This window comes from Mobula birostris, chromosome 1, assembly GCF_030028105.1.
Source record: "Mobula birostris isolate sMobBir1 chromosome 1, sMobBir1.hap1, whole genome shotgun sequence".
Lineage (NCBI taxonomy): Eukaryota > Metazoa > Chordata > Chondrichthyes > Myliobatiformes > Myliobatidae > Mobula > Mobula birostris.
In genome coordinates, this window is record NC_092370.1 from 133,408,289 (window position 1) to 133,426,268 (window position 17,980).

The 17,980-nt window shown below is 40.2% G+C and overlaps 1 protein-coding gene across 5 annotated transcripts in view; it reads right to left on the reverse strand.

Annotated features, from left to right (window-relative positions):
* The window catches only part of rttn (rotatin), a 255,727-nt gene that overhangs the window by 180,371 nt on the left and 57,376 nt on the right, over positions 1-17,980 (reverse strand). For all 5 annotated transcript variants that reach the window (XM_072262511.1, XM_072262520.1, XM_072262502.1 and 2 more), the window contains 5 exons: positions 16,554-16,724; positions 8,027-8,239; positions 6,586-6,698; positions 2,663-2,789; positions 871-996 (listed from right to left, as the gene is read on the reverse strand). In XM_072262511.1, the coding sequence (XP_072118612.1) occupies positions 871-996; positions 2,663-2,789; positions 6,586-6,698; positions 8,027-8,239; positions 16,554-16,724 (750 nt within the window). The remainder of the gene's footprint in view (positions 1-870; positions 997-2,662; positions 2,790-6,585; positions 6,699-8,026; positions 8,240-16,553; positions 16,725-17,980) is intronic.

The window sequence follows — 17,980 nt, forward strand, 5'->3', positions numbered from 1 at the left end:
AAAAATTGTTCACACTGGCAAAAGAATCAATAATCATAGATTGAAGGCAATTTAAAAAAGGCATAGAGTCAGATATCAAGTAGAGAACTGTATTAGTTATGATACAGAAGATTAGGCCAATTATGTCACTACCAAATGGAAATAAAAGAGCTACCCAACCTAATCATACTTTCCAACACCAGGTTTGGAGCTCTGCAGAACACAACTCTTTACCTGCAATTCCAAAATAAAATTCTCGTTTTACTTGAGGGTTTCTGCCTCTACCAGTCTTTTAGCAGAGTTCCAGACCCTTCTTAACCTAAAAGTGGAAAAATAATGTTTGATCTTTCTACCAATTATTTTATGTTGATGTTCGATAGAAATAGGTACTTTCTATTTATTTCAACTTGGCCCCCTCACAAGTTGATGGCTTGTGTTCTCCAAAAAGACAGCCAAGCCTTCCACCTTTCCACACAATTACAATATTTTAGTGCTGGAAAATTATCTCTGTACTCAAATCTGAGTAACTACAATTTCCATCTAATATGGTGAGCAATACTCAAATACATGGTACTCAAGATATATCTATCAAGTAATAGTGTCCTACAGTAATATTTCAGTTTTTATTTCCCAGGCATCCTGGATAACATTTTACCTGCCAAAAGGTAAACTGAGTACATACTTCAAGGATAAGCACTTTCATTATTGTGGGCCATGAGCTAATTAATGAGTTGCAACAGAGACCCAGAATGGTGACAATAGACTGAATGATCTTTTGTAGTCTACTTTTCAAAGATTTCCGGATCACATCTAGTCCATCTCCTTCCAACACCTTAAATTCATAAAGAGTATACCATTGCCTGTTAAATAAACATTTAGAATTCTAAGTACCTTCACAGCAGAGTCTTGTAAACCAAAAGTGCATATTTCATACAGAACACGAGGATGGAGGAGGAAGTGAATGCCATGAGATGCTGATGATGCTGGTTTGGTAACATTGTGGATTCCTAAGCAATTCTTAGCAAGAAAATGTAAAAATAAATCCATTAGTGCATCGAATACAGGATTAGTTTTATGTATGTTAACATATGTTAACCATGGAATTAAAACAATATTCTTCAGAGCTCCTTCTGCCAAAACATCAATTACGAATATTGGAATTACAAGTTCATCTTGTTTCAGTCTGGTTCTTGCCAAAATAGGCTTCAGATTTATGCTCCACAATGGGACTTCACTCAGTTGACATTTCATGCAGCTTTGAGGAATATTCTGCTGTTGAAGTACTAATTTTTGAATGACTGTTAAGAACGCGACACAAGCTGGTTTGCAGTATGAGGATTAATAGAGGATTTTATACAGTTTGCGAACCTTGATTTATTCCTCAACCAACACCAATTGAAACAGTTTTTGTTCATTTATCTCAGCACACTTTGCAGGATATACCATGTATAGATCAGCTACATGACAATAATGACTACTCTTTAAAAGCTAGCATATCAGTTGTAAAGTTATTGTGATATGCTAAATATCACATAAATACAAGTTATTTTGTCTCAACTTTGACTGTTCCCATCTAAACACATGGCCCGGATCTCTTGTTGGTTTAGTCTTCACTGACTTTACAAAAGGACCACGATCCATGCTTCATCCGTTACAACCATTTGATATGAATGCCAAGTCATAAAGATATCTCCATAACACAGCATTCTGAGCTTCAGTGATGGTACCTCTCACCAGAAGCCTTTCCAATCCTCAGTTAGCTCTGGCTACTGCTGACTCATTTCCAACATTATGCAGTCTGCCTATTCTCACTCTCTTCCATTCTCCTGCCCTATCTCTATTACTATTTACCTGCCCTCATTTTTGACAACATTGTACACCATTGAATACCACAGAAAGTTTGAATCCTAAAACAAAACATTCAGCCCAATAGTTCCATTTTAAAATGTTGGAATGTAGATGCAGTCAATAGAACATAAAGCATTACCAGTACTCTACAGGCCCTTTGGCCCACAATGTTGTGCCGACCTTTTATCCTACTGTAAGATAAATATAACCCTTAGCCCCCTATATAGCACTCCAATTTCCTATCATACACATGCCTAAGATTTTCTTAAATTCCATTAATGTATCTGCCTCTATCACCATCCCTGGTAGGCCATTCCATGTACTCACCATTCTCTGTGTAAAAGCCTACCTGACACCTCCCTATACTTTCCTCCAATCACCTTTAAATTATACCCCCTTGTATTAGCCATTTCTGCCCTGGTAAAAAGTCTCTGGCTCTCCACTTAATCTATGCCTGTTATCATCTTGTACACCTAAGGGAATCTAAGAGTTGCACGTACTTGGAACACAATAATCATTGCCACAGACGGCTGTGGACACCAAGTCATTGGGTATATTTAAAGCATAGGTTGATTAGTAAGGACTTCAAAGGTTACAGGGAGAAGGCAGGAGAATTGGGTTGAGGGAAAATAAATCAGCCATGATTGAATGGCAGATCAGACTCAATGGGCTGAATGAACTAAATCCGTTTCTATGGCTTATGTTGGAGAAGTAAAAGAAAATATTTTAAGATGAAGATGACCAAGTGAAGAGAAATCTACAGTGGAACACACACAACAAATCAATGTAAAATCTATAGCCCATTAACAAGAGATCAACAATGTTCTTAGCTTACCTTGACAACAGCTAAGGAGTAATGATAGGTCTTAGTTTTAATAACTGGCAAAGGATGAGACAACAGTTTTAGGAACACTTTCTTACTTTCTCCTTCAAGTATTGGGCTGGTCTGTGCAGATTTAGAACTGCAAAAAAACGAACAGCTATAACATCATTCAGATTTTTTAGCAGCATAAGTCAGCTCTAAACAGAATAAAACCCGAAAACCTCTATTATTTAAAGTTGAGTTTTCACGCCAAAAAATATCTAGTATTTGAAAATATTTTCAAACTATGACTAAATATTTTTCAGAACCCACAAGAGAAAATAAACAGTCATGCAAGAAATCTAATGATATTAGCCACGGGATTTTTTTCTTATAAGTTTTAACTTTGCTGAAAGTGCAAGGTTATCCTACTGTAGTGAGGAAGATTAGATGTTTACTGCCCAAGCACATTAGAAATACACCATGTATCATCTGAGACAACCAAATTGAAATGAACAGCTCAAGTGACAAGAAGAAAGCATAAAGTGAGTGGCTAAATCAGATACAAATTAGATAGAGAACAGGAAAAGGGACCAAAAGATTGAATTGTGAGATTAAAATCACAAAAGGAATCTCATTTTTTTTTTAAGACAGATTTAACAGTTGGCACTGGAACTTAACAACATATATCACTAAAAGAAAATCTTGAACAGATCACCCTCTTGTGAGTTTAGTACAGTATGTATTTACCATTAAAGTACTTCAACTTCAATCTATTCAGGGCATTTCAATGCTGATGCCTACAACAAGGTTTGACTTTTGTGAAGGTGACATGAAAGCAGAAAATGTTAAACAGCAAATGCTGAATGTAGCTTATCCACAATCTCTTCCTGATGCGAAGCTGCTAAACTATTTGCAAATCGACTTCAGTTATTTTGACAGCAAGTTACAACCCTGTACCTTTAAGTGCCTACTTAACTAGATCAGGAAAACAGTTTCATTTATAAAAATTGCACAATTACGTAGAGGAACATGTAACACTATTTTGAAGTGGCACTCCTTCAGGCAGAATTGTAATTGGCATTGGTTTGTTATTGTCAGATGTATTGAGATAGTGAAAAGCTTGGTCTTGCATACTGTTCATATTAGATGAAATCATTACACAGTGCATTGAGGTTTAACAAGGTAAACAATAACAATGCAGAATAAACTGTAATACCTACAGAGAAAGTGCAGTGCAGGTAAACAATAAGGTGCAAGGTCATAATGAGGAAAACTGTGAGGTCAAGTGTCCATCTTACTATACTAGGAAATCACATAATAGTCATACAAAATTTTGTAATAATCTCCCGGGACTATGGTCTAAGAATCTTTATAGTGATAGATTTACAGTAACAGCTTGGTATGGAGCCGCCAATGTATTTGGATCAAAAGAAGCTGCAGAGGGATGTAGACTTGGCCAGTTTTGAAATGGGGCAGCCCACGCCATCATCAAGGACATATTCAAGAGGTGGTGACTTAAAAAAGCATCATCCATCTTTAAGAAGAGAAAATCTGCAAATGCCGGAAATCCAAGCAACACACACAAAATGCTAGAGGATGCAAATACGAGGAATTCTGCAGATGCTGGAAATTCAAGCAACACACATCAAAGTTGCTAGTGAACACAGCAGGTCAGGCAGCATCTCCAGGAAGAGGTAGTCAACGTTTCAGGTCGGGACCCTTTGTCCTGACGAAGGGTCCTGGCCTGAAACGTTGACTGTACCTCTTCCTCGAGATGCTGCCTGACCTGCTGCGTTCACCAGCAACTTTGAAAATGCTGGAGGAACTCAGCAGGACAGGCAGCATCAATGAAAAAGAGTACAGTTGACATGGAGGAACTCAGCAGGCCAGACAGCATCTATGGAAAAGAGTACAGTTGATATTTCAGGCCAAGACCCTTCAGCAGGTCTGTCCTGCTGAAGGGTCATGGCTCAAAACGTTGATTGTACTCTTTTCCATAGATGCTGCCTGGCCTGCTCAGTTCCTCCAGTATTTTGTGTGTGTTGCATCCATCATTAAGGCCCTTCACTATCCAGCATATGTCTCTTACTACTCTCATCAGGGAGAAGGGTACAGGAGGAGCCTGAAGACCAAACTTCAATGATTTAGGAACAACTTCTTCCCCTTCGTCATCAGCACATACCTTTATTATTCCCTTTTTTTGCTTTATTTTAGTAATTGATAGATTTTAATGTCATTGCTCAACACTGCTGCCATCACAAAATAACAAATTTCATGTCATATGGTATGTCTGTGATAATAAACCTGATTCTGTTTGGAACTTATAGGGAAAATCTGATATATTATGGTTTTCTTGCCAATAGCAAACTGGAGGCAGAATTAATCAAACAACTACTTGGGTGCAGAATGCAGCCATTTGACATGTGAAATCTAGTGGGCTTGAAAATGGGATAGCAACACACGTAAAAGTTGCTGGTGAACGCAGCAGGCCAGGCAGCATCTCAAGGAAGAGGTGCTGCCTGGCCTGCTGCATTCACCAGCAACTTTTATGTGTGTTGCTTGAATTTCCAGCATCTGCAGAATTCCTGTTGTTTGTGTTGAAAATGGGATATACACTCAATGGCCACTTTATTAGGTACACCTGCATAATTGCTTATTATGCAATTATTTAATCAGCCAATCATGTGGAAGCAACACAATCATAAAAACATGCAGACATGGTCAAGAGGTTTAGTTGTTGTTCAGACCAAACATCAGAATGGGGAAGAATTATGATCTAAGTGACTTTAACCATAGAATAATCGTTGTTGTCACACAGGGTGATTTGAGTATCTCACAAATTGCTGATCTCCTGGGGTTTTCACACAACAGTTTCTAGAGCAAGGGTTCCTAATTTTTTTTTTATGTCATGGGCCCTTACAATTAATCAAGGAGCCCATGGACCCAAGATTGGGAACCCCTGCTCTAGAGGTTACAGAGAATGGTGTAAAAAGCAATAAAAAAAATCAATGGGTTAAAACATCTTGTTAACGAGAGGTCAGAGGAGAATGGCCATATTGGTTCATGCTAACAGGAAGGCAACAGTAATTCAATAACCACGCATTGTAACAGAAGAGCATCTCTAAACAACACTTCGAACCTTGAAATAGATGGACTGCTGCAGCAGAAGATACAAACATGCACTCAGTAGCCACTTTATTATGTACAAGAAGCATGTTAGAAATATTCTGCAGGACCCATAGCATCTTAAGAGACAAAAAGAGTTCATGTTTCCAGTCCACAACCTTCCAATAGAATTTTAAAAAACAAGCACAGCTTGATGTGCAAGGAAAAATGGATGGTGAGAACAAAGGAAACATCTGTGCAAGAGTGAAGAGCAAGACAGACCAGATAACCCAAGCTCTGGGAATGCAGGCTGTGAGGGGCTGGTGAAGGCATACTAAGTGCAAATGATGCAAGGAGAAGATGGAGGATAGAGGAGAGGAAAAAAAATAACAGTGCTGGAGCTCTGAGAGACAGACTTCTGCAGGTGCTGGAAATACCCAGACAACATCAGTGGAAAGAGAAAAAGCTGAATTAACGTTACAGGTTTGGATGGAACAATGTAAAATGAAAAGACAATGTAAAATGAAAGTGGGATGGAGAACTGACACGACAGGTTAATTCAGCATTCCATTCTCACCATGACTAGTACCTTTAGCTTCCAACAAAACCAAGTTCAAGCTTAATAAATGGCAAACAATCTTGTCACCAATTGACAATAATCAGCCTGTCCTCTTAAGTATTTCTGCCCCCACCTGTGTCTGCACCTTGGAGTCACAAATTCGCATCTCAGAACCCACACTATTACAATGGAAGCATAGGATCTTCAAGGCCAAGAGATTGCATAAGAAGAATATTCTGTATTTATATTTATTAGAAGATTTAAATATAATATGAAACATCCTCTTTACATTTCTGAGCAGATGTCAATAAACTTCTGGACCAGCTGTAGCTGTTGATGGTAGGGAAGGCTGAGCACAGCCTGATCTGCTAACTCAATCAATTCCATCAGATCCCGTTCACTCTGCAAGAAGGATAATTCAATTAGGCTGAGAACATGCTTTTCTCTTTCCAAATATTACATGCAAAACCGCAAAGTTCAGAGTAAATTTATTATCAAAGTATACAGTAGATCACCATATACTAACCTGAGATTCATTTTCTTGCAGTAATTCACAGTAGAACAAAGCTACACACAAGGACTGACAATCAAACAAAGTGCAAAAGAAAACAAACTGTGCAAACACTAAAAAGCTAATAATCAATAGATAGCTACATAACAGATAAATAAACTAATTATATTGAGAACAAGAGTTGAAGACTCCTGGAAAGTAAGTCCACAGGTTGTGTTCAGGGATCAGATCAGTGTTGAGGTGAGTGAAGTTATCCACAAGTATTAACCTAGTTTAATATAAACAAGTATATCAAGTGCTATCTTTAGATTGTGGGAGAAGAATTGCAGGATTATCACTGTTATTCAACTATGAAAGATAAATAGAAATTATTGCCACATTAATGCTCCAATTCCCAGAAATAAAGCTGTGTTATTTCCGCATGGCTGTGACAATGATGACAATTTAAGGTCTCTTCAATGGTACTTAAGAGTTTCTTACTTTAAAGAGATGTACTATGGTGCATATTGGTTTGTATAATTAGTAAAATAGGTCAGAAAATACATGATACAGATTTTTAATGGGTCATGAATCTAATGTGTTGACATATTTTAGAATTTGGAATCACAATTAAAATTACAAATAATGATTTTGATTAAAAAACAAAATCTAAAACAATTCTGGCAAAATCTGATGAAATAAAAATATCTGTTTCATGGAGACTTGTTTCACACTGAAATACTTGGTTCTTTTTAAATTTGATACTCACTTTTAATGGAGGTTCAGACAGAACCTTTGAAACTCAACATGGAAATGCTCTCACCTATATCTCTGTAGTCTGACAACTTTACAATAAAAGATGTCTCAGAACATCTTTCATGTATCAGTTCCCATAAGTAATCATATTTATTACAAGAGGACTAATATTTCTCAATTAAAATAAGAAGCTTTAAAATATTATAAATGCAAATTAATATTATTTTGAATTAAGAAGATGTATTCATATTATAAACCATTTATGACAACAGAACTGCACATATAAGTGATATACTGCTCTGACTGTATAAATTGATTCACTCTTTTAAGCAATTTGGTCCACAAAACAATTTAACTACTGACTTGCTGTATGAAAACAGAACTGCCAATTGCTCTTTGGAAAAAAAAAAGGAAAACAGTCAAAATCAACCAATATTTATTCCCTAGTTTCAGAACTAATAAATAAAACAGAATGTATACATACCTTTGCTTCAACATCCTTGATAAAAGAACATGCATACTCCATTGAGTGTGCTACCTCTGTGGCTCTCTTGTACATATTATAGCTCTGCAAGCTGACCTTCTCTAAGTAGACAGTGATGGACTCATGAATGCTGAAATAGCTCAAACGGAATGGGACATCCAGAGACAGAAGATAAAGTGCGTTCCCTATGCTCTCTGGCAGAACTTCACTAGCCTAAATAAAAAAAAAACTCCAAGTTAGATGTCCTGTCCTGCTGAGTTCTTCCAGCATTTTGTGTGCACTACTCTGGATATCCAGCATTTGCAGAATCTCTTGTGTTTATAACTTTAAGTCATTAACAGAATCATTTCAAGAAGAATATTACATAGTACATTTGTAATTTAGAGACTTGAATTGCTATTTAAAGTTTATTAATGAGGTGCTTCACATCTACCCTCTGAAGAGATTGCTATGGTCAATTTCACAAAATATGAAGGCAATTGAGCTGCCTAGTTCAGACTTTGTGAAGGATCAAAGTGATTATTCTCTCTTTAGCCTTGGGAGCTAAAGACAATGAGCAAAGCTCAGTCTGCCAATGACCTGTCTTGGAAAGTACACGGAGAAATAAATATTTCAAATGCTACCCTTATACTGGATTGTGATGCCCAGAAGGAAAAAACACTACAAACACTAATTGTCCCATGTGTAATTGGAGTATGACCATGGGGATAACCTGTGACCCTGACTTTACTCACCATTCATTGTGCACTAACCAAATGCAAGGTGCTAGAGAGCACCAGTTTCAATGATGCCTTTCAGGACTTCAACCCAAAATAATCTTCAACATGGAGGTAAGAACACTGGGGTTTGGGGAAGTGGTGGTTTACCATGATTACTAGTTCACAATCACCTCTTGCTGCAGTAGTTCAATCATTAAACCAGGTAAGTGGAAGTAACACTTTATGCTGACAAATTGGTTATAGCTTGTGAATCAATTCCCCTGAAACAGATCTACTACATATGATCTGGTATTTGTGTTTGAGATTAGAAATTAGCTTTATTTGTCACATGTACATAGAAATATATAGTGAAGAGCGTTATTTTTACCAAGTCAACATAGTGCAAGGCCGTGCTGGGGGCTGCTTGCAAGTGTCACTATGCTTCCACCGCCAACAAAGCATGCCCACAATTTAGTAACCCTAACCCACATCGAAACAGAAAACCTACAGCACAATACAGGCCCTTCGGCCCACAAAGTTGTACCAAACATGTCCCTACCTTAGAAATTAAAAAGGTTACCTATATACCTCTATTTTTCTAAGCTCCATGTACCTATCCAAAAGTCTCTTAAAAGACCCTATCGTATCCGCCTCCACCACCGTTGCCAGCAGCCCATTACATGCACTCACCACTCTGAGTAAAAAACTTACCCCTGACATCTCCTCTGTACCTACTCCCCAGCACCTTAAACCTGCGTCGTCTTGTGGCAACCATTTCAGCCCTGGGAAAAAGCCTCTGACTATCCACACGATCAATGCCTCTCCTCCTCTTATACACCTCTATCAGCTCTTATCCTCCGTCGCTCCAAGGAGAAAAGGCCAAGTTCACTCAACCTATTCTCATAAGGCATGCTCCCCAATCCAGGCAACATCCTTGTAAATAACCTCTGCACTCTTTCTATGGCTTCCACATCCTTCCTGTAGTGAGGTGACCAGAACTGAGCACAGTACTCCAAGTGGGGTTTGACCAGGGTCCTAAATAGCTGCAACATTACCTCTTGGCTCCTAAATTCAATTTCACAATTGATGAAGGCCAATAATTCGTACGCCTTCTTAACCACAGAGTCAACCTGCGCAGTTGCTTTGAGTGTCCTTTGGATTTGGACCCCAAGATCCCTCTGATCTTCCACACTACCAAGAGTCTTACCATTAATACTATATTCTGCCATCATATTTGACCTACCAAGATGAATCACATCACTTCACACTAACCTGGGTTGAACTCCATCTACCACTACTCAGCCCAGTTTTGCATCCTATCAATATCCTGCCGTAACCTCTGATAGCCCTCCAGTCTATCCACAACACCTCCAACCTTTATGTCATCAGCAAACTTACTAACCCATCCTTCCACTTCCTCATCCAGGTCATTTATAAAAATCACGAAGAGTAAGGGTCCCAGAACAGATCCCCGAGGCACCCCACTGGTGACCAACCTCCATGCAGAATATGACCCATCTACAACCACTCTTTGCCTTCTGTTCTGTAGGCTAGCCAGTTCTGGATCCACAAAGCAATGTCCCCTTGGATCCCATGCCTCCTTACTTTCTCAATAAGCCTTGCATGGGGTACCTTATCAAATGCCTCGCTGAAATCCATCTACTGCTCTTCCTTCATCAACGTGTTCAGTCACATCCTCAAAAAATTCAGTCAGGCTCATAAGGCACGACCTGCCCTTGACAAAGCCATGCAGACTATTCCTAATCATATTATACCTTTCCAAAATACTCATAAATCCTGCCTCTCAGGATCTTCTCCATTAACTTACCAACCACTGAGGTAAGACTCACTGGTCTATAATTTCCTGGGCTATCTCTACTCTCTTTCTTGAATAAAGGAGCAACATCCGCAACCCCCCAAGCCTCCGGAACCTCTCCTGTCCCCATTGATGATGCAAAGATCATTGCCAGAGGCTCAGCAATCTCCTCCCTCACCTCCCACAGTACCTTGGGGTACACCTCATCCAGTCCCCACGACTTATCCAACTTGATGCTTTCCAAAAGCTCCAGCACATCCTCTTTCTTAATATCTACATGCTCAAGCTTTTCAGTCTGCTGCAAGTCACCACTACAATCACCAAGATCCTTTTCCATAGTGACTACTGAAGTAAAGTACTCATTAAGTACTTCTGCTATTTCCTCCGGTTCTATACATACTTTCCCCACTGTCACATTTGATAGGTCCTATTCTTTCATGTCTTATCTTCTTGCTCTTCACATACTTCTAGAATGCCTTGGGGTCTTCCTTAATCCTGCCTGCCACGGCCTTCTCATACCCCTTCTGGCTCTCCTAATTTCCTTCTTAAGCTCCTTCCTATTAGCCTTATAATCTTCTAGTTCTCTAACATTACCTAGCTCTCTGAACCTTTTGTAAGCTTTTCTTTTCTTCTTGACAAGATTTATTACAACCTTTGTACACCACGGTTCCTGTACCCTACCATAACTTCCCTCTCATTGGAACGTACCTATGCAGAACTCCACACAAATATCCCCTGAGCATTTGCCACATTTCTTCCGTACTTTTCCCTGAGAACATCTGTTTCCAATTTAAGCTTCCAATTTCCTGCCTGATAGCCTCATAATTCCCCTTACTCCAATTAAACGCTTTTCGAACTTGTCTGTTCCCATCTCTTTACAATGCTATTGTAAAAGGAGATAGAATTATGATCACTATCTCCAAAATGCTCTCCCACTGAGAGATCTGACACCTGACCAGGTTCATTTCCCAAAACCAAATCAAGTACAGCCTCTCTTCTTGTAGGCTTATCTATATATTGCGTCAAGAAAGCTTCCTGAACACACCTAACAAACTCCACCCCATCTAAACTCCTTGCTCTAGGGAGATGCCAATCAATATTTGGGAAATTAAATCTCCCATCCTGACAACTCTGTTATTATTACACCTTTCCAGGATCTGCTTCCCTATCTGCTCCTCGATATCCCTGTTATTATTGGGTGGTCTATAAAAAACACCCGGTAAAGTTATTGACCCTTTCCTGTTCCTAACCTCCACCCACAGAGACCCTGTATACAATCCCTCCATAGCGTCCACCTTTTCTGGAGCCGTGACACTGTCTCTGACCAAGCGCCACGCCCCCACCTCTTTTGCCTCCCTCCCTGTCCTTTCTTGAAACATCTGAAACCCAGCACTTGAAGTAACTATTCCTGTTCCTGAGCCATCCAAGTCTCTGTAATAGCCACCACATCATACCTCCAAGCACTGATCCACGCTCTAAGCTCATCCGCTTTGTTCACAACACTCCTTGCGTTAAAAAAGACGCATCTCAAAACTTCGGTCTGAGCGCGTCCATTCTCTATCACCTGCCTATCCTCCCTCTCGCACTGTCTACAAGCTTTCTCTATTTGTGAGCCAACCTCCTCTTCCCCTGTCTCTTCAGTTCGGTTCCCACCCCCCACAATTCTAGTTTAAACTCTCCCCAGTAGCCTTAGCAAACCTCCCCACCAGGATATTGGTCCCCCTGGGATTCAAGTGCAACCCGTCCTTTTTGTACAGGTCCCAATGATCCAGAAATCTGAATCCCTGCCCCCTGCTCCAATCCCTCAGCCACGCATTTGTCCTCCACCACATTCTATTCCTATTCTCACTATCACATGGCACAGAGAGTAATCCCGAGATGTCATTGGTACCAATATGTACTACAACCCCTGGCTGTTCTCCCTCCCACTGCAGGATATCTTGAACGCAATCTGAAACATCCCGGCCCCTGGCACGTGGGAGGCAAACTACCATCCCAGTTTCTTTCCTGCATCCACTGAATCACCTGTCTGACCCCCTAACTACAGAGTTCCCTATCACTACTGCCTTCCTCTTCCTTTCCCTACCCTTCTGAGCCACAGGGCCAGACTCTGTGCCAGAGGCACGGCCACTGTTGCTTTCTCCAGGTAGGCTGTCCCCGCAAAAGTACTCAAACAGGAGTATTTATTGTCAAGGGGTACAGCCACACGGGTACTCTCTAGTACCTGACTCTTCCCCTTCCCCCTCCTGACTGTGACCCACTTGCCTATCTCCCGTGGCCCCGGTGTGACCACCTGACTATAACTCCTTTCTATCCCTGACCAGGCGAAGGTCATCAAGCTGCATCTTCAGTTCCCTAACTCAGTCCCTTAGGAACTGCAGCTCAATACACCTGGTGCAGATATGGCCATCTGGGAGGCTGGGAGACTCCAGGACCTCCCACATCTGACACCGAGCAGAGAAAACTGGCCTCACACACATACTTCCTCCTTTCCGCAAATAACAACAGTAAACCTACCTCACCTCGTCCCGTTAGTGCCTAAGCCCGTTGAGCCAAAGCCCTATCACTCTGCTGCCTCTCACTCCGCTGCCCGCTCCGAATGCTGCCCGCTGGATATGACGGTCTTCTTTTTAAACCTTTCGTGCTGTACTGGTTGACGTCACGCGCCTGCGCAGTCTTGCCTCTCTTTTACCCCGGAGCGGTAAAAACCACCATGGCTCCGAAAATCAGCTATTCACTTGCAGCCTTCTTGCTCCAAATCAAAAACCGTTGAAGATTCCCTGTCTTTTTAAACCTTTCACGCTCTACTGGCTGATGTCACACGCCTGCACAGTCTTGCCTCTCTTTTGCCCCGAGTGGTAAAAACTGCCTTGGCTCCGAAAATCAGCCATTTACTCGCGGCCTTCTTGCTCTGATTCTTTGGAACGTGGGAGGGATCTGGAACACCTGGAAGAAACCCATGTGGTCACAGGAGAAATGTACAGACAGCAGAGGGAATTGAACCCCCTGGCGCTGTAATGCATGGCGCTAATCAGACTATCATGTCATATCTCATTTTTTTTTCTAAGTAACTGAGCAGATATTTTTGTAAGTCAGAGTGGTAACATTAATTTTTGATTGAAACCTAGAGTGTGAAAGAAATCTTCTTGATTAAATGTCCAACAATGCATGACATAGTGGTAGACATGACATAATCCTCCAAGGCACAAAAGGCTATGGACCAAATAAATGACCCTGTGATACTAATTATGCTAAGAGTGAATCAGGAGAAAGCATTAAAAAAAGGCTCTTTGTTGAATGTTTATTGAATAATTATTGAAAATTATTCCAAGTTCAATTCCTTCCTCACATTTTAATTCCAGGAACTGATAAAAATGCATAGCAGGCACCGCACTGTATAAAGCTTGATTGCATTTTGGGTCTTCTGATATCAGACAGAATATCCTATTCGTAGGTCTGGATGTTTTAACCTTATTTTTGTAGAGAATAATGTTCCTCTGCCATGGTTCCTACATCAACAACGATCTAGGAACAACTCCTGCATGAATGAGTAGCAGTATAACATCTGTACCAATTAATTTAACCATACAGTTTAGTCACAGATGAAGATGCCTTCATAAGACCATACGCACCCAACTAATTTCATCACCCCAAAATCAGATGGCTCTATTATTTTCAATACTAGTTAGAACGGAAATCATAATGATTGGAGCCACTTCAGAATACGTGAAGGCTCCCCTAACAGTGGGCATCACAAAACTACCAAGCGGAACTTACACAAAGGACTTTATTCCTTGGAACGCAGAAGACTGAGGGAAGATTTGATAGAGGTATACAAAATTATGAGGGGTAAAGATAGGGAAAACACAAGCAGACTTTTTCCACTGAATTTGAGTGGGTGAAGGGTGAAAAGCTTAAGAGGAACGAGGGGAAACTTCATGTTCCCCTCTAGCAGCCAGTGCATGCAAGCCCGACTACAGCATTTGAGAGAAGTTTGGATAGGAACATGGATGGTAGGGGTCTAGAGAGCTATGTATGTCAATGAAAGTAGGCAGTGTAAATGGTTTGTCATGGGCTAGATGGGCCAAAGGGCCTTTCTCTGTGCAGTACTTCAATGGCACTGTAACAAAGAAGGACTTACAAAATAGCTGGGTGCACTCAGGATAGAAAATTCAACAGTAGTATGTTTTATATACATTTATTTTTTGCAACCACATACATTTAAAAAAAATAGGAGTATGCTGAATAGTAATTACTCTGTAGTTTTTCTCTCCACTTTATAAATACTCATGAATTACAGCATCAAACAGAAAAATACATCAGGTTCAATGAGATCAGTGATATTCAAACTGAGAAACTCAGACAGAGCCTACACAAGGGATGCACAAGGTCAATGCTCCAGTTATTCTGACAGATTAATGGTCCTATTTAGATTGCTTGATCCCCAAAGGTAACCAGGGAAGAAAACGAGCACAATTTAAACTTTAAGCCTCATTTATCACTAAAATTCACTGGAGACATCACATTGTCACTTTAAACATTTCGGAGATTCCATTCAACAAGCTAGAGTAGCATAAAGATATAGCCAGCAAGGCTACTGTCTCAGTTCCAGTCACTGGTTTCAATCCTGTTCTCTGGTGTTTGTGGGGGGGGGGGGGGGGGGGGTCTGTGTGGTCTCCCTGTGACCATGTGGGTTTGTTTCCTCCTGGTGCTTCATACCTCCAAAAGCATGCAGATTCTCAAGTGGATTCTTTGGTTAATTGGCTACTGTAGTTTGTCCACGCTCTGTACGCAACTGGTAGAATCAGGGTTAAATTGAAGGGTATGTGTGGAGAATAATATAGTAGGTGCAGACGAATATAAATTGGTGCAGACACTTAGCACAGAATCACCGGGCTGAAGAACTTGTTTATAAATACTGATCATGATTTTTGATTAAGGCAATATTTCGTAAAACCCCTATGATGATGCTGTAATTCTCAGTATCAAAGGCGAGCCTTGAATCATCTAGTTGATGACTCCATTGTCGAGAGTGAAGCGCAAGCATTCAGCCCATTAACAACTTAATGGAATTTCAGAGTGAATACAAAAGCCCTATGAGGATTGCAAATTGTTTCAAAATCTAATTTCTACAGCAAGTGATGTTCTGCAATGTTTTTTGATTTGACTTTGTTTGGCTTCTTTCTAAGAAACTGTTCACAATTTCAATCACTATTTGAAAAGGTTTGCGCAAAAGGGAAGTTTCTGAACTTAAAGAAGCCAACATTTAATCTCATATCCTATCCAAAACAGGAAATACACACTGCTTTTTTCATATAATCACTGTAAATTACATCACAATTGTGTAACCATCAAAGGAAGTAGCTTATCAATATTAACAAGCAAATGCTCTTCAGAGTTTTCATCAGTTGAAGATACCTTGCTCAGTTGGCCATTTTCTATACACGTTCCTAGATATATCACCGCACTGTCTTGTCAGACACTGCACAATGAAAAGCAAGTTTAAAAAACTTTAGAAAAGAGAAATGGAAAATTGCATATGAATTACAATTACATGTGCACACAGAAACAAGGAGTAATTACAGACCTATCAGTACCTATCATTACACTTACAGTAGCATAGAGATTAGCACATCGCTTTAATGACCGTGAATCAGGGTCAATTCCTGCTGCTACTTGTCAAGAGTTTGTACTTTCTCCCCATGACTGCATGGGCTTCCTCTGGCTGTTCCATCTTCATCCCACATTCCAAAGACCTACAGGTTAAGGTTAGTGAGCTATAGGCATGCTATGTTGGTACCATAAGCGTGGCAACACTTGTGGGCTGCCCAACACTGCTCTTGGGGTAAACAACACACTTCATGTATATTTCAATGTACATGTGACAAAGCTAATCTTAATTGTCCTTTAACATACATAAAAATATGCAGAGAGCTGCAAACTTACATTTGATTGTGCACAAGATCCAAATGAAATCTTGTGGAAGTGAACAGGTACAAATGCATCAGCTCACCTTCTCTACAGGGAGGACTACTTGCAGAAAACGCACAGAGAATAGCGCAATACTAATAAACGCTAATCGGTGGTGCACAATAGCCGCTTCTTGTTGTTCTACAGCAATGCTGGTATTATGATAAGCAAGAACTTCCCCTAAAGCATCCAATGATCCTATCAGACTCTCCTTCTGTAAATAAAAACAGTAAAATGAAAAGCATTAGACTTACTCATTTGAAGTACCCTAAACCATAACAGTGGTTAACTGATACAGCAATTGTTTTGGCTTCTTTACCTTAACTAAAGATTTAATAATAGTCATTGTTGCATGCTGAGAACAGAAATTGCAAAATAAATATTTAGTACAAAACACAGTACCATTTAAAATGACTATAAGACATAGGAGCGGAAATAGGCCATTCGGACCAGCGAGCCTGTTCTACCATATCATCATGGTTGATTTATTTTCCCTCTAAACCTCATTCCTCTGCCTTTTCTAAGTAAGCTTTGATGTCCTTCTCATCAGGAACCTATCAATCTCCGCTTTAAATATACTCAATGACTTGCCTCCACAGCTGCCTGTGGTAAAGACTTCCAGATTCACTACTTTCTGGCCAAACAGATTCCTCCATGTCTCTGTTCTAAAGGGACATCCTTTATTCTGAGGCTGTGCCTTCTGGTTCTAAACTTCCCAACTATAGGAAACATTCTCTTCACATCCACTCTCTCTAGGCCCTTCAATAAACAATACATCTCAGTGAGATTTCCCACACCCCAACTCTTTCTTCTAAACTCAGCAAGTACAGGCCCAGAGCCAAACACCCCTCCTACGCTGACACCTTCATTCCCAGGATCATTCTCATGAACCTCCTCTGGACCGTCTTCAATGGCTGCACATCCTTTCTTAGACAAGGAACCCAAAACTACTCACAAGACTCCAAATACCATCTGACCAATGCCATGTAAAATCTCTGCATTACATACTTGTTTTGATATTCTCATTCTCTTGAAATGAATGCTAACATTGCATTTGCCTTCTTTAACACCGACTCAACTTGCAGGTTAATCTTTAGGAAATCCTGTACGAGGACTCTCGGGTCCCTTTGCACCTCTGATTTCTGAATTTGCTCCCCATTTAGAAAATAGTCTAAATTTTTATGCCTTCTACTAAAGTGTGTAAACAAATGCTTCCCTGTACTGTATTCCATCTACCACTTCTTTACCCATTCCCCAAATCTGTCTCAAGTTCTCCTGCAGATTACCTGCTTGCTCAACACTACTTGCCCCTCCAACTACCTTGTATCATCCAGAAACTTGGCCACAAAGCTATTAATTCTGTCATCCAAATCATTGACGTATAATGTGAAAAGAAACGGTCCCGACACTGATCCCTGTGGAACACCATTAGAATGCAGAATACCACGAGTCACCAGCAGCCAATCAGAA